A 23,453-nucleotide genomic window follows, 5' to 3' on the forward strand; every position below is an offset into this window, starting at 1 on the left:
GCACATATCTGAGTCCATCTTTTCTGCCTAATTACCTGCACCCCCTCCCTGGCCATGGGCCACAGTCACCCCTCTGTCCCAGACATCCAGGTCTCTGATGTTCTGAGCTGCTCAAAGGGAGCCCCTGTAGTGTTGGGTTTCCTTTCGACATGTGCCTCAGCTCCCCAACAAATGCCATGAATTTTCATGTTCCTCAAAGTGCTAAGGAAACACTGACACACACCTGCTAACTACTGCTTTATTAACAGGATGAAAGCCCCATCCTTGATCTTACCCCAGGAATGTCTGAAAATTGCTCTTATTTCCCTGGCTCTTCCCTCAATCTCTAGGCAAATCATAGTTTGGCCCTAAGGAAAGAAGGCAACTAAACAGAAGTTAACAGAGAAAGAGACTGGAGGAGGTATGGATATTTGGACAAAATTAAATTTTTATGTATTATTTTTTCAAAGCCATATGTATTTAATGCTTTCCTATAGAGTTGACTCTAGGTGAGTGTGAGTTGCTTGGCAGCATAGATTTAATCAGAGGTGATGCCGCTAATCACCAGCATCTGAGACATTTCTCGCATCGCTCTGCACACACAGGAGCTCCTGGTAGAAGGCATGGCGGAGGGCTCCCTGCTAATATTCTTCAGTGAATGGGTACTCAGGGTGGCCAATGGCACTAAAATGAGAAAGAACAGAGGGTAATGTGGATGAGTGATTGTATTTCTAGGGTGACACAAACATTATTTCTGTGAAGCTGACATTAAGGTAAAAATTTTAAATTTTATTTCCTGGCTATTTATAAAACGTACCTTTCTAACTTCCATTTACATGATGTTATAACAAAGTTGCTCTTAAAAAATAATTATGTAATCATATTATATTCCCATGCATGGAATTTAAGACACATCAACAGAATACTGCATATATTCAAATACATTCTCTTCCCTTAGTACCATCTGTAAACACAGCAAAGCAGTTTCCTGGTTCTTTAAATTTTGATTTCCCACTGAAAGCAGAAACTCATTCTGCCTTGTTATGATCAAGAACTCTAGCTATGCTTTGCTGATAGCAATTTTACTTCCATTTTATTTATTCATTAATTTATACTAACCGACCATTACATGCGACAGATTGTGTAAGATTCACAGATGGATAAAATGACATGGAAAGAAGTGACCCCATATCCCAGGGGATTACTATACCCTAAGGGAGCTCTCTAAATAATAATAACAATACCTAATACAAAGTGATGGGAAAATGATTATGACTAAAATATTTAGTTGGAGGTAAGATGTACTGGTTTCTTGTCAGTCTCTTGTTCTTTTTGCATTAGATCCCAATTTTATTCTTCATTTTTCTCTATCCTAAAATGAATCACATGATAATAATATATCTATCAATTTTTGCATACCTAAGGACTTAATGTAATTATTACCCTTTACATACATTATGATATGATTATTCTATGATTAAACTCCCAATAGCTTTCCATAATTTATATTGCATGTCCTTTTTACAAACCTAGAATCTGAAGGCACAAATGAATAGTACTTATTGGCTATAAATTCCCTATAACAATACATATTTTCCCTCCATACTGTCCTTTCCGTTTTAAATCTGTATTTTCTTAATCTAATTCATCTCCACTGAGATTTCCATAACTCAGAAAATTAAACCCAGCAGTTCTTACCCACCTCATCAAGGCCAGCCTTGCAAGAGGAAAATGCAAAATGCAGTGTTTGGGACCTGCAATAACATGAGTTGCAAAGGAAGGGAGCAATTTGAAAACTATTAAAGACATCAAATTTACACGACTTAGTGAATAGTCACATTTTAGGGGTGATGGGAATTTCTGATTGAACACAGGAATGATGGAGAACCTCTTGTCATGACGAGAAACAGCAGATTTGGGAGAAGAAGATCCTTGATAAGTTTTGCAAACATTAATTGATCTACATTTGTAATTTCCATAGTGTATTTCAACCATATTGTTGGAGGAATGAGAGTCCTACAGGGAAGGTGGAGATTCATCAATGACATTGGTTTGCTCTGGGAAGTGATATGGAGTGAAGGGTGCAGAGGAGTGTGTGTGGAGGTACAAGTTGACCGTGGCACCACTCAGCATCTTCCTGAATCAATAAATACAGCTCTGGAGTGAATTCAGTTTGAGTGTTGCAAGAAAGCTCCTGTCCCATCCTTGTCTCGTACTGGCTTCTGCCTTCCTGTTGTTAAGGCAAATTTTCAGAGGTCTCCTCTTTTCTTCAGTAGAAAAAAAATGAAGCAATATTTAAATTAACTTACAAATCATAATTAACATAGCGAAGATTTCGGTTTACTCCATCTAAGACCTTCATGTCCTCTGGTGTCAGCTGGAAATCAAAAACCTATGAGGGAAGTAGGAAAGTATTTATTATATATACATCATATAACTGTCCATCTGTACAAACCAAATAAGTCATTATTATAAACAAATGGAATTACAGTGAGTCTGGTATAAAATTAATAAACGAAAATCAGTAAATATCCAAATAGTACACAAAACCATCAGAAATTTTAAAATAGAAGAAAAGTCCATTTGTAATGACAACAATGAGATATGTTACCTAGGTCTCTATTTAACAGGATGTGTTGAAGGGATTTCGGAAGAACATTCTAAACTACTCTTAGGGAACATATCAAAAGTTGACCACATTGAAAGAAATAATGTTATCTCATATAGAAAGACTTGACAGTATAAAAATGTCATTTGTAATAAATTAATCTCTCCTTTATCATAGTGCAAATATTCCAAAAAATTTATGGAGGCGAGAGGTAGTGTTGATATAGATAAGACACTGCTGTCCCAGGTACGGGCACATGTAGGACCATCTCTGGCAAATCAAGACTTATAGTTTCCCTAGCTTAAAAACATTTGCCAAACTCCATGACTGAGCACCTTTGTGTATATTTTGTTTTCTATCTCCTGACTGAAAAGATGCAAACAGAAACAGACTGGAGTGTTCCTGGTATTGAAAATTTAATAGAAGATCCTGTACCTTAAACTTCAGGCCCTAAAATGCTGTATAACCCAGACAAGCATAAACTTCCCCAGAGGACTACAACAAAATTGTCTGCTTCAAATATTAGTATTGAGGTGTGATGGGGGTGAAATCACTGCTGCGATTTGGATTCACTAGTTAGCCCTTGTGCATATTTGCACCTGAGTGCAAATTGCTCAGTGGTCCAAAGATGCTTAAACTTTGAAATTAACATCGTGTTTCATGGACTGGTAGTGCCCTCATCTGGAGAATCCACCTTAATCGAAAGCCTCAAGAGATTCCAACAAATAAAATTACATGGCAAATGAGGATCTCACAGGTGAAAACAGTCAAACAATGACAGTAATAAGTCATCATAAGTAAGTATACACAGAAATAAGAGACAACAGAAACTGACCCTCAAGGATTATGAATATTGGCATTGATATACAATGAAATAACTTTATTAGCTGTACTTGAAAAAATTCAGAGAGCCAAGAAATTCTATAAAATATTTTAAAAGATTGTCAAAAGGATTATCAGAATTTCTAGAAAAAAATTTGATGTTAGAAATACAGAAGACAAATTTAGTAGACTATCAGACACACCTGAAATGAGTTTTAGTCAACTAGAAGTAGGACCTAGGAAGTTATCCAGAAGACTGTACAAAGAGACCAACAGACGGGAAAATAAAAATGCTTCAGAGAGACAAAGGATTGAGTATAATGTTTTAGGTTATTTCTAATCAGAGTTCCTGACAGAGGAGAGAGAATGAATGAGATGTGTATCATAGAAATATTCAGAGATAGTGATAGAGAGGATAAGTAGCAGATAGGTATAGAAAGAGAATGCAGAAGTGTTAATATTTTAACAACTGATAGTTGTAGATAACAGGGCTTTATTACAGTATTTTTTCAAATTGGCCTAACATTTGTAAATTTTGAAAATAGAAATTTAGGAAAAATTATGAAAAAATTAGCAAAATTATCCATGAATAAATCTAGCAAAAATACATCAATGAATTTATGGAGAAAATTTTGATTTTGTTAAAAGGTATTAAAGAACCCATAAATAATTGGAAATTCCCATAATGATCACGAATTGGAATTTTCAATATTGTAAGGAAGTCCCCTGTCTACAATTTGATCTACAGTTCCAATACTTCTCATGCAAAAACTTACTTTTTTATGGAACTTGATGATATAAAAGAACAAATAGTCAAGGCCAGTCAAGACATTCTTAGAGAGAAACAAGGAAAGTGGAAAAAATTATTACCATTTTGGATGGCAAGATTTATCTTCCATCCAAATTAAGACAAGTGAAATCTAAATAGGCAAATTGAGAGAAGAGAGAGTTCAGAAACAGAGATGACAGCAAGCATTTGTGGGAAACTATGAAATTTTCAATAATTGGTGTTTGGACATTTGCATAATGTTTAAAATTATAAATACACACATATATATGCCTATATACATATATATATACACATACATGCATATAATTGGGTATTTATTTGAATTCTTATTTCATATGCTAAAAATCAATTCCAGGTGTGTTAACACACAAATTTGAAAGGAAATAATATAATACTTTTACTTATAATATAGAAGAATATTGCCTGGTGCTCAAGGTAGGAAGGACACAACAATCATAAACCACATGTGAAATGCATGATGAATTTGCCTACAGTACAGCAAGAACTTTGATGAAAACATATCCTCTAGAAAATGAAAACTAAACACAAATTGGGAGGAGATTTTTCACCAAATGCATGTTCAGATGACAAAGAATTAATGTCCTGAAAATATAAATGTGGTAGATTCATTACAAATTTGGCCCCAGACTTTCTCCTCTCTCTGTATCCACACCTTTTCTAAAGTGGACTTTGCAGCTCCTCCTGTAAGGAGGTTGTGTCCATTTCTTCTCCTCCTGGATCTGACCTGTCCTTATGATTGCTTTGACCAATATTTGAAGAATTGAATTTTACTAACTTGGAGAAGCAGTGATGTGTCAATTTTCAGCCTTGACCTGAAAAGGCTTTGCACGCATATACTCAGTCCCTTGGAAATTTACCACTGTTGTGAGTTGAAGCCTTGGCTAGTTGGCTAGAGGGGGAAACCTAGGTGGAGAAGAGAAGACCCATGCCTGAAAATAGCCCAGTCACCCTCTTGAAGCAGAGCAGCCTGGCTGCCCTGCACTTACTGCAATTAACAAGAGAACCCAGCCGTGAACAGAACTGTTCAGTTGAGCCCAGCATAAACTGTGAATTAACAGTCATGAATGAAGCGTTTTTTATATTAAGCATCTGAGTTTTAGGGTGGTTGGATAGGAAGCAATAGCTAATGATATAAAAATAATCCCCTAAAGTAAATAAAAAATACTCAACTTATAAAAATGTGTAAATTAAGCTCTGTTAGTGTTGAAGGAAATGAAAAAAACACACTGAAGTGCTATCCTATATCCAATAGATTGGCAAGAAAATAGAAAAGTTAAGAATGTTGAGTGTTGGCTAAAATGTGAAGCAAAGGGTTATCTCTTACGTGACCCATAAGGGTGTATATAGGAAAAAATCACTTATGAAAGGTTTCTTATAATCAAATAAATATGAACTGTATGTAGAAGTAAAAATGAACAAACTACGAACACATGCATGAACATGGATGATTCTCATTCATGTGCTGTTAACTAAACAAAGCAAGTAATAGAAGAACATAGTTTCAGTCCACTTATACAAAGCTCAAAAAGTCAAAATGAAAGATATACTAAGTGATACACTCTTGGGTAGTATATTGTAAAAATAATCAAGGGTCCTAGAGTTTTCATATTCTTTACTATTATTTTAGATATAAATGTATGCCTAAGATACATTTTGTGTTTCTGTTCTATTTCAGTTTTAGAAAGGTTGTGGCAAGTAGACTCACTCAACTCACTGCTCAACTCTAAAGCACTCAATTGAAATCAAAATTTATATCCTTTCAAATCAAAATGAAAAATTGTGTCTCTGAAACCAAAATTTTTTTGAAAAGTGTATACCATTCTGCATACCCTGTATTAATTTTTAAAGAAGGTATATACTTAGGGAATGTCTGGGAAGTAGGATAGGAAAAGGCTAAGAGATACCAACATGGAGAAAAAGATGAAGCATTTGGAAGACTGAGGAACAGATAGGAAGAGAGTTTCTTTTCACTCTATAGCTTTTCATACTGTTTAAATTTTTAACATAATTTTAAAAACCAAGTCATTAAAAGTGTCAAATATCAGAGATGAGAAGAACATTTAGTCTTGATGGAACCTTTCCTATAGGAACTCAGGGAGGAGGAGACTGCTCTCAGCACCAGCAGTAAGCTGGGGATTATTCATTTCTTTGGTTAGGTTGTCACTTCTGGCTCAGAGCTGTCAACTAGGTCCCGGCAAAAGTAACCTAGGGATTTGGAGATAGAAAATCTCTAATCCAATGGACTTATTTTAGAAATGAAAAGAATGAAATGTCACTTGAACAGGTTATAGGGTAAATGATAGAAATAAAACTAGAATCCTAACTGGCTTCTGCACAACCCTCTTTCCATAGCCATCATGCCTGTCTTGATGTTGAAGAAGAAGGAGAAAATTATTGGGAATGTAAATGGGACGTGTGCATAGGAAAATAGGGAAATCAACACGGCCCAAGATGTGTTGCGGTGCTTACAAAGCAGAACACATGGGGGATAATATTGAGGCCTCCTGGGCACACAGCCCTGCTCCTCACCTGCATGTTCTCTCTGATCCGCTTCTCATTGAAGCTCTTGGCCAGGACCACGACCCCACGCTGGATCTGGTAGCGAAGGGCAATCAGGGCTGGGGTGCGCTTGTGCTTTTTGGCGATGTCACAGAGAACTGGGTCATCCAAAAGCCTAGGTGAGTTCTGGTCCACCCTGGGAGGAAGGCAGAAAGGCTGAATATCTTTGACTCTGTATCCAATTTATTAGGAAACTCCTACCAGACCAACGTGATTTATCCTAGAACAGTGAGTCTCAAAATGTGGTTGATGGACCAGCAGCATTATATCACCTGGGAACTTATTAGAAATGCAAATTCTAGGACTTCCCTCCAGATCTGTTGATTCAGAGCCCCAGATGTGGCATCCAGCAATCTGTGTTTTATCAAGCCCTCCAGGTCATTTTTAAGTATGCTGGACATTGTGCAAATGGTTCCAGAACCTTTGAATTTTTCCTTTCCTACTTCCCTGTGGTTGTGTTTCTTCCCTTTGTATTGCTCTAGAAGAAGGATGAGAAACTGAATGGGAAAAAAGAAAAGGAAAGATTTGGATAATTCTTATTTTATCTTTTCTAACATACTCCTGAAAATCATGTAGGCTCCAAATGAGAACTGTTCATTCTCATCATGAAGTATGATGTATCATATTTCAATAGAAGATTTAAAAAGGTTTTTCAGATGGTATTTGAGTTCTATCCTCATATATCTGAGTATTACATATTATGTGCTGAATTCAGAGATAAAGGAACTGAAGAAGATGTTGCTTCATCTGTCAAAATTATGACTTTAACTTATGCCTTTGGTCTCAACTTTCAGATTATGAATATGTTTTAATGCAGATATGTCTTATTAAATAAACTATAAGCAGATACATCCAATGTAAAAGCAATAGGCTGGATTATGGCATTTAAAGGGGGAGTAGTTCTGCTGTCCCCATTCCATTTGCACCTAGAGTTGCGAGTTATCCCCAGGAAAGAATTTAGCAAAATTAAAAATAGTTCTTCTATAGTGGGGTTTTATAGGTTGACTCCCTATTGTCCTCATTACCATCTTAGGTCTCGGTGGGATCCCAGAGGACTATACGCAACGAGAACAATATGTTTTGACTTGCAGAAGTCCAACAGTTTTTTCTGGCTGAGATAAGGGTGGCTTTCTACCTGCGGAATGCCAAAACACAAATATGTTATAATACAGGAATAAAATCACATTAAAATGCAAAGGAAGGTTAAAAGCCAAAGAAGCTGAATGAAAACCCTGCAGAGTTAAACATGAACTGAAAATATCAACATAAATTAATAACATGAACAAAGATAAATTTTCTATCACTGTCCACAGAAAGCTAAGAAAAGTAAAAGCAGTGAGAAAAGTAGTAAATTATTATCTGAAAATCCCAATGAAATAAGGATTTCAGCTAGAAATCTTAGATGGATATCAAGCATTTGGTGAAACATTGTAGAACATGAGTTTTCCCTGGTGTCAGATTACCAACCACCATATTACTTGGCAATTGCAAAGGGGAAAACATAAGCTATATAGTGGATCTGACTACCAGTAGTTTGACCAAGTGATCAAATCTTGCCTTACGAATAGCAGGACAACCTCTCAGTACATGTTTCCTAATGGAGTGCAATTTGAAGGACTCAGCATCCTGATGAAATTTTCTTGCCGAAAAGGTTTAACCTGAATCTCATTAAGCCATCCTATGTAACTTCTATTGTATAAATCATATATTAGAGAAACCAGATACCTAGTATAACAAGGCAACAATCTGATAAATCCAGAATATTTGACAAAAACCTGTCTGTATATCAAGGAAAAAAAAAATGGATCGAGTGATGGTTAGAGATTAAAAGAGCTTAAAGATACGTAAAAGAGTAATATGTGAGCTACCATGGATCCTGGCTCAAAAGGAAGACCTATAGAAGGCATTATTAGAAAAAAATGGGGAAATATGAATATAACTGGGGAGTACATGATATTAGGGAATAATTATAAATTTGCTTAGATAAAATAATAGAACTGTGAGCATGTAGGAGAAATATTTTCTTTCTTATCAGATGCATCATGAGGTATGTGGGTGAAGTGTAACGTCTATAACTTTCTTTGAAAGGGTGCAGTAAATATGACACACAGTTATGTATATGCACCTATATATGTACCTATATAGCTACACACACACACATATATATACACACACATATACATATCTTTGGCTAACATGACAAAATGTCAACCATTCTTGACCATCAAAGGGAAATACGCATGTGAATTTTATCATACCTCAAATTTTACTTTGTTTGAAAATTTTTATCAAAATTTATAGGTAAAACTAATTCTATACACACAATACATTTTTCAATGTTTCCATTTAAACCCATGGTGCTGTATTACTATATATCAAAAAAAATTCTTGAATTTTGTAACTACATTGTCCAATGTAGGACCTTCTACCACTCCTTAGTTCCAAGTTGGTAAAAGGTAAGTTAGAACCAAGAACCAGTCTCAGCATAGATATTTTTATGCAATTAATTTAAAGAAAGTAGGGAAGAGAAACAGACTAAGATTTAGTACTAAGATCTGCCCCATCTTTCTGACAAAAGTTCCTTAGAGTTAATTTCCTCTACCTTTATCATCACCATGAACTAGTTACTTCATCCCAACCACCTTGATTACTTTAATAGTTTCATGTTAAGTTTTGCCATCTGTATGCTTCCTTTGTGAAGAACCAGGAAGGAAGATTTAGGTTGTCAAACAATACAAGCTCTTAAAACCTATCTGATCTTACATTTCCTCTTTCTTGTTTATACTCACTCTTCATGCTTATTGGATTCCTTACTATATGTAATTCCTTCCAGTCACTTTCACCCACCCAATCTCTGGCCATGCTTTAAAGCTCAGGTAAGTGCATATCTTCCTCCTAAAGGTGTTGTTAACTCTTCCGGCCCCACTGATCTATTCCCCTTCCTCTAAATTCATTCATCTAATTTACTGCTAAGGTCTCCCCACCAATTTCCTTAAGACATTACAAGGCAGAGATACAGTTAAGGGTTCTATCCCTGCCCTTCTAGACACAAGACATCATCTCTAAATATTCTGGTCCACAGAGGTAAGGTGAGTAGGAGGGGAGGTGCATAGTCACCTGGCAGAAGCGCAGGAAGAAGGGGTGAAGAACAGAAAAGGGAAAGGCCAGGTGGGCTAAGGGGGCTGCTCACCTGGTTGCAGACGGGCTTGTACTTGAGCCCTGGCTTGTTCAGGATCCTCTCCAGCTGCTTGTGGTTAAAGTTGGACACGCCGATGGACTTGGTCAATCCTGCGTCCTTACACTTCTCCAGGGCCTGGGAGGAAGGGGTTATGGAGAAAGATTCTGGTAATTTGGCTACAGGTCAGGAAATGATGAAAGACAGCACTGTTAAGAAGAACAAATGTCAAGAAATGACCACGTAGCTTACTAACCATGATTAACTTGAAGAAAAAGTAAAACACTAAAAGAGAAGGAGCTGAATTTAATAGAAAGAAATGACTGTTTCCTTCTAGGGAAAACTAGGGAGACTACTGTACACTGAGGAAAAGAGCTACTTATACTCACTGCAATCAATCCTTCCCCTCCCTTTCTCTCTTTAACATCCCATAAGGCTCTCCCTGTCACTGTTCCACTGAAGAGCCTTTGTCAACGATCTTTAGTTGCTAAATCCAGTGGCATCTATCTCATTTGACCTAGCAGCAGCATTGGACACAGTTGAAAGTTTTTTCCTTAGTACACTTTCTGCACTTGCTTCCAAGCACTGGGCTTCTCTGATGGTCCTCCTGATCCCCTGGATTCTCTTCTTGCTCAAGTTTCATCAACATTTCAACTCTAATGTCGGAGTCTTCTAGGTACATGGTTCAGAACTCATCTCTTCACTATCTTCTCTGACTCCCAAGTGTTCTCATGCAGATTCATGGTTTAAATACTATCTACTTGCTCAAAATTCTCAAATTGATATCTCCATCTTAGACCTACACCAAGTCCTTGAGGCAGGTAGACTCTGAGATTCACCTGCATATTCAATAACTCCACTGGGATGTCTGAATAGGCATGTCACATTGAAGAAGTCCAAAACAGAGCTACTGATGTTCTCCCCTACCTGTTCCACTTGCAGTCCTCTCCATCTCAGGGAATGCCCCACCACCCTTCCATTTGCTAAGGCCAGAGACTTCAGAGTTAATAGGTCCATCTCATTGTCTCACACCCTCATCCATTCCAGCAGAAAACCCAGCCATCTCTGCCTTCAGAATAGATCCAGAATCCAACTGTTTGTCAACACCTGCGCTGCCTCTATGCTAAATACTGCCATTTCTCTTCTTGATTATTTCAAGTACCTCCTAGTAGTCTTTCTGCTTCTATTCTCATCCATCTCGTCTGTAGTCCAGTGTTTATATACAGTGTTCTTCAATAGAACTTTCTCTGATGATGGAAGCTTGCTACTGCTTAGAGGCTTTGGAAGTTGCTATTCCCTCTCCACAGATAGTCTTTCCCTAGAAATCCCCTTTCTTCACCCCTTATTGTGTATCTCTACTCAAAGTCTCCATTTAATGACGATTTACTAAGACACCTGTAGAGTTGCATATGCACCATGACATGCTCCATCCTACTTAACTTGCTCTATTGTTCTCCACATAACTTATCACCATCTGACAAACTTAGGTTTACCCTTTTAATTGTTTATTGTCTCTCTCTAAGATTTGAAGGAAGGAATAAGTGATGACAAGGAATTTGGTCCCTGTCCAAAGATATAATAGCTGCTTGGTAAATATTTTTTAATAATAGATATTATTTTTTAATAATAGATGTCATGATTCCAAGTCTATATACAGTGAATCAAATACAGCAAAATTGCCTCTGGCAAAAATGCCTTGAGCTGGAATATAGAAACAAGTAGACTGAGAATAGTAAAACGTAAACTACTTCTGCAAACAGAATATTGTATTAGAGGATGAGCATGAGGTTGGGAGCCAACCAATGGATAAGTCATTAACAAAGATCTCCCTCATTTCCTGTCAGGACAGTTTCAGAGAGTCATTTGCCCAATGGGGCATGTCAGACACTAAAAGAAGCATAAAGCACTGGCAGGCATTGAGTTAATGGAATGTTTTTGTTGTTGTTTAAACTTATCAATGAAATTCTGTTCCAGAGGTGAAATTGTTACCCTGTTTATAATAATAGAGATTCTCAAGAATCGGATTTACTAAAGAAAGCAAGATTTTTCCAAAAAAACATTAATTTCAATTTGTCAAAGCCTGTAAGAGAGTCCATTAAAGTTACACATGTCTTCCTCTCATTTCCAGTGGGGGCTTAGGCTGGAAGTAGCATTATAATTGACATTCACAAATCCTATAGCTTTTCTGAATTTTATGGGCACCACACACACATTAGTCTTGGGAATACATGACTGGAAAGTGATAATATTAATATAACTTTAATCCTATTTCCTATACCCTTCTAGAACTGATAGAAAATATCCCTCTTCCATCCTCCAGGAGAAGGTTTTTGTGCATGGCCTGACCCCAATAGCCATTGGTTTTTGTGCCAAAGGCCACTGACAGTTTTGTTTGTGAAGGAAGGACACACTGTGTGAACAGGAAACTGCTGCTAAAGATTAAGAACAATGTTAGAGCTTCAAGAGAAGTTTGGGATCATTTGTCCAATTCCTGAGGATAATTGAGAGCACACAGGTTGAGGGCAATCTAGTGACCATTCTAAGTTCTCATGGGGGAGGAGTGAACCATATCCCCCTGTCCCGGCTTTCTTGTCTGAGCTCAGTCCTCTGAGGAAAGCACTCACCTCCCACGTGGCACGGAGATCCACTGTGTTGAATATGGTCTTTCCATTTTCATCTTTAGGAAAAAGATCCTCCCCGGGCTAGAACAGAAGCAGTCATTATAGGGAGCTCACAGATTAATACCTCAGCCCTCAGTTGTTCTGTCGGGTAAAACTAGGGCTGCGCTAGGACACTAAGTCTCCATGAGATTGGTGATACTTTCCAGACACTAATTTTTAAAAAGTGGATTGTATATGCAGCGGTAAAGAATATCCACAGAGACAGCCTTCCTATAATCTCTTAAATACACTGTATGTTCAATAAATATATTTTGTCCAAGGTTCTAATGGGTCTCATAGTGGGCTTATTTTTCTTTAATCTGTCCCTTATATTTTGGAAATGTCTCTCCTTTACCTGAAAGACCGTCTGTCATATGGCCTAAATTTCCTCCAAAAATGCATTGTAATCTTGTCCCAGGGATGACAATCACATTTCCTTTCCCCTGAACACATGAAAGCCAAGGAGTAAACACACAAACCAAACAGGGTCTAACTAGATTCTTTTCTGGATTAAAATGGGTGTCGGAAGAGCAAGAGATGTTCTTAAGTATGAATGTCCATAAGCTTTGACTTGTCCAAGGAGACTACTGGCCACCACTGGAAAATACTGGGACAAAAATAAAACTGCATTTGAGGAATGCAGAGTTAAGAGATGATAAAATGACACTTTTCTGAAAACAGCTTTGAATCCTCACATCTAGCATTGCCTTGGACTTCCCAATTGTGTAATCAAACTCTTACTTTTGCATAAGCTAGTTTGATGACATTTCTGCTGTTTTAATCAAGAATCCCAGACAACACAGTCATTAGCGACTAAGAGCAGGCTAAAAAGCTTACTTTGAAGCAGTGCCAAACTGCAGGAGCATGCAGGCCCTTGTGGAGGCTGCTAGTTTTAGACCCACATAGACAAAGCAACAACAAACCTCCTTTTTGCTTCAAATTGGTGAGAGATGAGGAAAATGCCTTGTGGACCAACATGAGGCACTTTTATTGCTCACCACGGCTGCGTGCAATTCATCTGCAATCTTCCCCAAGAGACTCATAGCCACAATCAGTCCTGTGCCTTGCACCCAGCTGGTTATTTCCTCAGGTTTTTGAGGCAGACGCTTTGAGATGTTTGAACTCTAACTATTTGGAGGCATGGAGTAGGGAATTAGGGATATAAATATTTTCCATAAAAAAGACACATAGTTCTTATTTAGGATTCCCCCTAGTTTCATAATCCCTATATCATCTTAAAAAAAGCATAAATCAATCATTTATGCAAGACGAAGGTCATGCTGCTAGAGGAAGTGATATTAGTGTTATCATGCACATTGCTAACCTTCAGAGCTGATGGGAAATGCATAATGTAGAGGTCGACATAGTCCAGCTGGAGTTTTTTCAGTGATTTTTCCAAGGCTGGACGGACCAACTCTGGTCGAAGGAAAGTGATCCAGAGCTGCAGAAGTCAAAAGAAGTGTTGCATTAATTTTTTCTGACTTTGTGAAGAAGATCAGGAGAGAAAACCGATGGAGTGTGGACAGTTTAGCAAATTCACAACTGAGACTTGTTTGCCACCATTATTGAATTTAAGTTAAATTTAGGTCATCGGTGATAAGAGAATCTAATCAGTGGAATGGAAGTAATATTTAGATTTAATTCAGAAACTTATTCCTTTATTAATATCCTTTAAATTTTATGGATCTCTACACCATAAGACCGATATTGAAAAGGTTGAAAGGAAATAGAGGAAATGATCAAAAACATATGAAAGAGATGGAAACCTTGCCAACTGAAAACAGACTAAAGGTATGGGCAATCTTCCACATATAGTGTGTGAAGGATACTGAATAATAGCCATGCTGAGACTGTTCCATTAGGGTACCAGTCAGAGGTGTTTCCCACATGCTTTTTTCAAGGACTTTAATGTTAACTCATGGATTGGTGTACTTAAACTAATATTTACACAAATTTCCACTACTTTACTTGTATATCTAATCTCCTCAGAGAAAAAGTTTCCTTTCATCTAGGGTTCCTTTTTGATCTGACCTATTCATATAACTCTAATATTTGGGGAACATATTGTCAGTATATCTACTGAACAATGGATGGAAATGACTCCACAGGTAAAAATCATTATCAAGTAATACTAATGTCCATCATATGAATTATATTTGAGTTTATGAAGCATGTTCTGGCAATGGATCTAGTTCCATCCTCATAAAACCCTGTGAATGAATATTTAAGATTCATCTAGCATTCATAATGGAAAGGAAAACTTGGTTTGAACATGGTGATAAGTGCTGCTACAACCAAAAAACATTAGCTCTATCTTTCTAAATACTCAAATAGTGCTCTTACATTGCTCTTTCTTATTGACAAAAGTGAGAATTGAGATTCAAAATATTAGGAAATTTGGCAATGTCACACAGACATTGCGACAGACCTAGCTGATGCTATAGTCCATGCGAAATCACCCTGTTTTGGCCTGAGGCTCAGAAAAATAAAGTGATTATACTTAAAATAGAGTCACGAAATGTGAACATAGCAATGACTAGAAACCCATAATACATGTGTGAATAAAAGTTGTGCAAATAATTACAATCCTGAAACAGCTACTTAACCAATCATATCATCCCATTTCCACATGCAATCACATTTCCCAAAGGTGCACATACACATATTCACACACACACACACACCTTTGAAGTGTAGAATATGTCTTCTCTCTTCACAGTGCCATCTGCAATCTTGCTCCGGATGGCCCGTCCAACCTCCTCTTCATTTTCATACAGGTAGGCAGCATCAATATGGCGATACCCGGCATCAATAGCTATCTTGGTGGCCTTCTCTGCTTCACTCTTAGGAACCTAGAGGAGCAAGAAAGGCAGAAATGGGAGATCCATTTGATTGACAGGCAGTCATGCCCCAACAGTGGCCTTTACCAGAATCAATCATTCCCACATGTCTTGTGTTAGATCTGCATGTAGGGTGACCAAATTGTCCCAGTCTGCCTAGGACAGTCCCAGGTTTAGTATTGAAAATTGTGCATCCAAGAAACCCCTCAGCCCAGGAAATTGGAATGGTTGTTCATTGCCATTGGAAGTCCTCAAGATCTCCCTCAGTTTCAGTGATTTGCTACAAGTTCTCAGAGGCCTGAGAATATTGTTATATTCATAGCTTTGATTTATTTCCATGAAAGGAAATAAAGCAACATCTGCAGAGGTTATAGGTGCATGTGGCAATGCATAGAGGAATAGGCACAAACACCCATGAGTCCTCTTCCAGTGGAGACACAATAAACATACTTGATTCCTGTAGTATATCAAATTTTGACAAGTCACAGGAAATAGTGCCTACCAGGGAAGCATCAGTGTTACCCATAATCTGTCCTTCCTCTTCATCCCACATTGCACAAAAAGAAAACTAGTTCTGTCCCCTGCTCTTCAAAATGTCTGTTAAAACTTCCTACCTATGTAACAGATGAGAAAAAAATGACTCTGAGTAAATTGTACTATGTTACACATTAAGCAGTAAGTAGTCAGAAAAATTTGGAATGCAAATTTTCTGGCTTCCGTTCTAGTGACCTGTCCATTTTCCTCCCTATGAGGTGAGAGGAATAACTCTAGCTATTTCATTCAAACCTAAATTATTTTGGCAAGACCAAGAATTAAAGACTTGCCCTTGAAGACAGGATTTCCCTAAAATGTTATATTTCATTCTCAGGCTAATTTTCCAGCAGAGGGAGAAATAGGAGGGGGTTTCTACTTACTCTGTGTGTTCTATTGGCTGCCTGGTGCTAGGTGGGCTACCCTACCCTACAGCTACAGCTCCCCCCCATTGTTTACACACACCTTCAAGTCTATGGTTCTTCACCACTCAGACTTCTCTGAACCATGTGTACTGGGTAGGAGGAAAGAGTTCTTGAATTACAAAAATGTACAGAGAAGTGCCTCATTGCAATCAGTCTCAAAGCAGGCAGCTGACAGCCAATGCCCTGACTGCGGAGGTTCACTTCTTTTACACAGATGGAGACATGAGGAAAAGCCAAGCCCAGGATAATCCCCAGGGGACCACACTATGAATCCCCAAAGCCCTGACTGAAGACTGTCTCCCTTCTCACCTTATTCATGGAATGGCTCCAGCGTGATGAAATCAAGACAAAGGGGGTCTCCTAGAGTCACACAGGAACTGAGTTCTATGACAACCAACAAGGGCCACTAGCCATCCTAGGAATGTTTCAGTTTGGTCCCTCAACCCCATGTCTCTACTGTTACCTCTGCAGTTCCATAGGTGCCAAATCCCAGGATAGGAATGAAGTGACCATCATTCAGTGGCACACAATGATGCTTGTGATCCATTGCCTCTCAGTCTTCAGAATAAGCAGAGACTGCTTTCTCTCCTCTTTCTCCAGCAGATTTATGAACAACATTAAGACAACGCCCTAAAGCAAAGGCAACTCCCCAAATGCACTGTTCGACTTGAAACAAAGAGTTTGTTAGGAGGGGCCGTGCTTAAAACCGCACTCCATGGGAGTAGACTTGGCACTATTTCACTTGTTTTTCTTTTCTCTTCAAAGCATGCACCGCAATTCATTATTCTACATGATAAAGAAATGAGTTTCCTTCTACCTTGTGATTTTAATCAAAGAAGCCAATCCCATCCTCCCACAGGAACCTGGATTCACTTCACAGTCTGACTCCCACAGCCAGTACTTCTTCAGTCTGTTTCCAAGTGCAACCTCCGTGTGCCCTTGCTTGATGCAGGGTCCTGCTCCCCAGGCTCCGAGTATATGCGACTAATAAATTGCTGCCAGTCTCAACTGTCCAGTGTTGGGTATCAACTGTTCGGACATCGTGATAGCCCCAGGATGGGGACCCCTCTCTCACAGCAGGGTGAACAGCAGGTGAATAAAACAATTGGCATCATGAACAAGATGGCCAAACAACCACCCAGGATACCTGGTAATGAACTGCTTTTAGCGAAATAACTGATTCCTTGATAGGGGGACGTTTGCCTATACACGTGCCAATTGATGGCTAGATTGCAATGAAGTGTTGTCCACAGATGCGTACTCACTGCAGCCTAATTGTCCCTTAGAAGAAGTGTGTTTCCTGCAAGAGGCCTTGGTGTTAGGTTTACCTGAGATCCCCTCAGGAGAAAAATGAGAGGTAGTTGGAGTCTTTCTGAATGCCCCCTTGGAGGAACACAATATACTCTGCTGCAGGCTCAGAGTAGAATTCCAGCTTAAAATATTTTTTAAAGGTAAGCACTATATGAATAAATATATTCAACCAAAGAAAGGGTTTGCCGCACACAACTCTTAATATAGTCACACATATGCAATCACAGCCAGTTTTCTGTCTGCTCTCCTTAATCAGGAGCATCTGTTAACAACCTCTAACTCTGTCCAGCTGTTTGCAATGGGTGGGGGTGGGGGGTCAGGGGGTGGGGGTGGGGGCGGGAGTGTGTTGACAGAGGAGACCAGGCACTAAGCATTTAGGGTCTGCCAATTCTCTAAGTATCAGTCTGTAGACCCTATCTCATTTCCTCACACCATTATCACGGTAATGTTTGCTTCTTCTGGGACTATTTTTTAGTTTTCCTTTCTGTTTTCTGATTTCCCTGCCAAATGCAGACACTCCATATGATAAGCATTACAATTATAATTGCTCCATGAGATCCTTTATCAGCCTCAGAACACTAAATGAGAGCTTCAAAAAAATAGACTGATATGAAAAATAATAACCCTTATTTCCCAAGGTTCTTTCCAACCAGCTTATAACAAAACAGAGAACTTGTGCAACACAGAGCAAGTACAGCAATCTGGTTTTGTGGTTTAGTAGTTTTAACATGGCCCAGAATCCCTCTGTTCACCATGATACAGCAATATATATATATATATATATATATATATATATATTTTATTTTATTTTATTTTTTAAGAGAGGGAGGTTTGACTTACCACTATCCTAACCTTTTAAGATCATTATGCTTGGGTCAATGGGCATGTGATAATGCAGGTTTGAGCAGAGAAGAAAAATACTTCTGGGAACGGTTTGAATAGGAGCCTCTCTGGGCCATTTTAATGTTTTTTATAAATGCTTGTGCTGTGCAGAACACCCCATGTGCTACAAGGAGGACACACAGCAGGAACTGTCCATGTCTGTCCTTGAGAAAGAGGCTGAAAGCTGAGAGGGAGGCAGCCTGGGGTGGCAGGGCATGGGCTCCTCACGCCCAGACACACGGCAGTGACACATTGTGGGCATTGGCAGCAACACACATTTTCCTCAGAGGACCCTCTTTTCATTTCCCAACAATCCATGGAGTCTGTGACCATCTCTCCACAGATCCCCAGGAGCTACTGAACCTGACCAGGAAAACCTGGTGCCCACACAACTGCTAATTCACAATAGTCCCTGAAGAGGTGACAGTTACTTGCACATTTGCCTCCTGATACTGCCATTTAAACACCTGGGAACTGGTGATCCTGCCCTCCTCTTCACCCCACACCAACCTTCAGATGTTACATAAAACATCCATCTCCTGTTTAAGCTGGGTCAAACAGTCATTGGTGTTGATATGAACTATTTTTGAGTTCTTACACTGCCAACAAAATGGTATAAAATTTAAACCAATTTTTGTCTTAACCTTTTTGAATCCTCCTTACATTATGAAGAAATTTATATTAATTCAATTTCCAAAATATGATCCCTGTGCTAATTACAAAACATATTGAGGGAAATATTTGACTCAAAGTAAAATCAAGGTCATAAAAAAGAACTTTTCTGATTACTTGCCTTGCATTTAAAAATTGGTTTAGTTTTGGACACCAAAACATCTTGCTATTTTACTTTAGGGATATGTTTAGAAAAATCAATTTCATAATACAGACAGACAAAAAATGAAGTGCTTTAATGTTTTCCCTTATTCCTCAGAAATCCATCCAAATTGGAAGCACTACAATTGAAAAGTATTTAAAAGAGAGCAGATGCCAAAATCTCAAGAAGGAAGTATTTGCTTATGTAGAGAATCACGATGAAATGGGAAATTCAGAACTCAGAGATTCAGTTTCCCATTAGAAGAACAGAAAAGAAAGAAATGAGACAAATCATGACATGCCCTATAATTTTGATGAAAATGGTTCTACTTCCTACTTTGTTGACTAATTCTTCTCTTCTGGCTACCAAGAAGATATGAAAGCTCATGCCGAGGACACATTCCTTCTATTTGGGCCATAGTAAAAGAGGGCAAGGGAAGGTTTGGGTGAGTGATTAGTCTTTTTTTTTCCTGAGTCACATCTTAGCCCAACAAAATTCCTTCAGTGAAAAAGAATAGGGCAAATTAACCTTACCACTAAGCTACCACAATTGTTACTGAGGGGTGGGGTGAGATAATCTTTTTACCTCAGCGAAATGGCTAGAAGTTTATATAAACATTTCAAATGCAGATTATTGGTTCTAAGAATCCCAGAAAAGAAGAAATGAGTATACTGAATGTGTAATACAAGAATCTAAATCCTGGCAACATACCAAATACCCTGAGTTTGTTTTGGGGGTGTGTTTGTTTTTTTATTGGCTTTAGTTGTTTAAATAAATGCCCCACCTCCGGCTTATTCATCCAGAATCTGCAGGTTGGGACCCGTGCTTCTCTATTCCTCTGTATAAGTCTGCAGAGTTAACACATCCTCTGGTTACACACATACCAGAAGTTATATGTAAGTATTAAATCTTAGTTAAGTATCATTATTTACATATAAGTGTTAACATAAGTTATGTACATATTACAGTCTCAATAGGCATTCATTTCTTCATATAACAATTTTCATGAACCAAATACTATGTGTATCATAATGGCTGGGATACATCATTCAAGAAAGGAACTAGCCCTGTACCCACACCTCAGGTGAGGTATTTGAGACACAGAGTTTCCAGGATCCCACGCTCTAGGCCCAGGAGGAGAAGCAGGCTCCAGGCTAAGGTTCCACACAGGCTCAGAAAAGACAGAGAGAATCCTGCACTTCTCAATTACTCCAGGTTGGTCTGCTTGATAGGAGGGCTAATCTCCAAGAAGACCACCAGCCAAGGCAGTCAATTTGCAAAGAGAGTGATAGGTGCTTTATACCTTGGTTTGTTTGTTTTGATTAGAAACTGGCATTCAAGAAAATCTCTGTCATATCACTAGCTGAATACAAACTTAGGGCACAGCTCAGGGTCTATATCCCACTTTAACACTTTAAATATTAAAAATTTATAGCGTGCAACAAAAAAATACCAACAACCAAAGAAACAGGAAACGTTTCTATCCAAAGGAACAAGATAAAAATCCAGAACCATCTATGAAAAGTAACAGATTTTGGACTTACTGTACAGAGACTTGAAAACAATGATTCTCAAAGTGTTCAAGGAGATGAAGGAAAACACAGAATAGAACTAAAGGATATGAAGAAAATAATAAATGAACAATATGGGAATCTCTCAAGAGAAATAGTGCATTTGAAAACACAGTGATTGAAAGAAAAAATTCCTTAGATGTATTGCAAAGCAGATTGGAGGTGACAGAAGAAAAACTCATTGAACCTGACGTCAAGGCAACTCAAAATATTCAGGCTTAGAGCAGAAAGATAAAAGAATAAAGGTAATGAAGAGAGCATAAGAGACCTGTGGAAAACCATCAGGCATACCAATATATGCATTAAGAGCATCCCAGAAGTAGAGGGGGAAAAAAGTGGCAGAAGAAATATTCAAAGAATTAAAGGCACAAAACTCTACAAAGTTAATGAAACTCAAGAATATGCACAATGTGCCAGTTTAGCTGTATTATGACCCCCAAAACACCATGTTCTTTAACGCAATCTTGTGGGGGCAGACATATTAGTGTTGATCATTTTGGAACCTTTTAATTGAGTGTTTCCATGGAGATGTGACCCACCCAACTGTGAGTGACACTTTTGATTAGGGTGTGACCTCTTGATTGAATGTTTCCATGGAAATGTGGCCCTGCCCATTCAGTGTGGGTCTTAATTAAATCACTGGAGCCCTATAAGAGCTCAGACAGGAGGAGCTTGCTGCTGCAGCCAAGAGAGACACTTTGAAGAATGCACAGGAGCTGAGAGTGGAGCTGGAACACAACCTGGGCTCAGCAGACGCCAGCCATGTGCCTTCCCAGCTAACAGAGGTTTTCCGGACACCATTGGCCTTCCTTTGGTGAAGGTATACTTGTATTGATGCCTTAATTTGGACATTTTCATGGCCTTCAGATTGTAACTTTGTAACCAAATAGATCCCTTTATAAAAGCCCATCCATTTCTGGTATTTTGCATAACAGCAGCATTAGCAAACCAGAACACTCAACAAATCCCAAAGATGATACATTCAAGAGAACTATGCCCAGTCACATAGTAAACCAATTGTCCAATATCAAGGACAAGGAGAGAGTTCTGAAAGTTGCAAAAGAAAAGGAACAAGTTTTTACAAGTGAATCCCAATAAAATTAAGTCCTGATTTCTCATCAGAGACCATGGAAGCAAGAAGGCAGGCATACAAAGTGTTTAAAATACTGAAAGAAAATAATTATCAAACAAGAATTTTTTATCTGGCAAGACTTTCTTTCAAAAATGAGAGAGAGGTTAAGACAATCCCAGATAAACAAATGCTGAGGGAATTTGTCACCACTTGGTTTGCCCTACGAGCAATGCTAAAGGAAGTTCTCAGACTGAAAGGAAAGTACACTAGTCAGTGGATAAAGAAATAAAGACCTCTAGTAACAGTAACAATATGGGTAATTATAAATGCCAGTACTATTGTATGGTCTGTTACATAACTCCATTTCTTCCTTTACATGGTTGCTAAAACGCAAATCACAAAAAGTCTGATAAATTGATGGTTTTGCACATACAATGTACAAAGATAATTTGTGGACAGTATAAAAAAATGTGGGTTACAGGGGGTATAGGCACAGTGTATGTGTGTGTTATTTTAGATCACGTGGTATCAAATCAAATATGATTGTTACAAATGGGATGTTCGATTTCAACCATATATGAGCCACAAATAAAACACATGAAAAATGTATTCAGAAAGAGATGAGAAGCAACTCAAAATGGTACAAACCAAAAAACCAACTAAAAATGAAATTAGGCATTAATGGAAGAATTGAGGATCAAAAGAGTTATAAGAGTTACAAATTCAAAATAGGAAAATGGCAAAGAAAGTCCTGCACTAACATTAATTACTTTAAATATAAATGAGTTAAACTCTCCAGTCAAAAGGTAGAGATTGGTAAAATCTTGCTGTTTACAAGATACTCTCTTTAAATTCAAAGACATAAGTAAGGTGAAATCAAAGGATGGAAAATATGTACCATGCAAGTAGTAGGCAATAGAGACCTGGAACAGCTATACAGAAATCAGAGAAAATAGATTTTAACTCACACACTGTTAAGAGGGACAATAAGAGTCAATATAACTGATAAAGGAGTTAATTCAATGAGAAGACGTAACAACTGTAAATATACATGCACCTAACAGCAGACTCCCAAAATATATGAAGCAAATATTGACAGATTTGAAAGGAGAAATAGACAGTTCTGCATTAGTAGTAGTAGATTTCAATAAACCACTTTCAAAAATGAATAGAATGTCTAGACAGCAGGAAATATAAGGAAAAAGAAGACCACAATGATGAGCTATATTAGCTAGAATGACAGACATACATAGCATTCTTCACCCAACAGCAGCAGAATATATATCCTTCTCTAGAACACCTGGATCATTCTGCAGGATGAACCAGATGGTATGTCACAAAACATGTCTCAATTATTCAATAATATTGAAATCATACAATATATCTTCTCCAA

General features: G+C 38.1%; 1 protein-coding gene across 2 annotated transcripts; it reads right to left on the reverse strand.

The window, feature by feature from the left end:
- Positions 1-407: 407 nt before the first annotated feature.
- On the reverse strand, positions 408-17,074 carry LOC119543234 (aldo-keto reductase family 1 member C1 homolog). 2 transcript variants are annotated; one of them, XM_037847982.1, is made up of 9 exons: positions 16,874-17,074; positions 15,299-15,466; positions 13,939-14,055; positions 12,579-12,656; positions 9,970-10,092; positions 7,805-7,914; positions 6,750-6,915; positions 2,289-2,371; positions 408-663 (listed from the first exon to the last, which is right to left on the reverse strand). In XM_037847982.1, exons 1-9 carry the CDS (start codon positions 16,955-16,957, stop codon positions 621-623), a joined length of 972 nt encoding a protein of 323 aa, XP_037703910.1. In that variant the 5' UTR covers positions 16,958-17,074; the 3' UTR covers positions 408-620. The 2 variants fall into 2 exon arrangements, with proteins under 2 accessions (XP_037703910.1, XP_037703911.1); XM_037847983.1 differs by lacking the exon at positions 16,874-17,074 and adding an exon at positions 16,720-16,840.
- Between the last annotated feature and the right edge of the window lie 6,379 nt (positions 17,075-23,453).

The sequence above is a fragment of the Choloepus didactylus genome, chromosome 8, assembly GCF_015220235.1.
Source record: "Choloepus didactylus isolate mChoDid1 chromosome 8, mChoDid1.pri, whole genome shotgun sequence".
Classification (NCBI taxonomy): Eukaryota; Metazoa; Chordata; class Mammalia; order Pilosa; family Megalonychidae; genus Choloepus; species Choloepus didactylus.

Excerpts from the sequence above, each read along its gene's own strand:
- LOC119543234 (XM_037847982.1), bottom strand. The coding sequence starts at position 16,957 with ATGGATCACAAGCATCATTGTGTGCCACTGAATGATGGTCACTTCATT. Across the intron at positions 6,916-7,804 it reads TCCCACCGAGACCTAAGATG|GGTGGACCAGAACTCACCTA; the intron begins GTAATGAGGACA and ends CCTTCCTCCCAG. Across the intron at positions 664-2,288 it reads CGCTATGTTAATTATGATTT|TGCCATTGGCCACCCTGAGT; the intron begins GTAAGTTAATTT and ends TTCTCATTTTAG.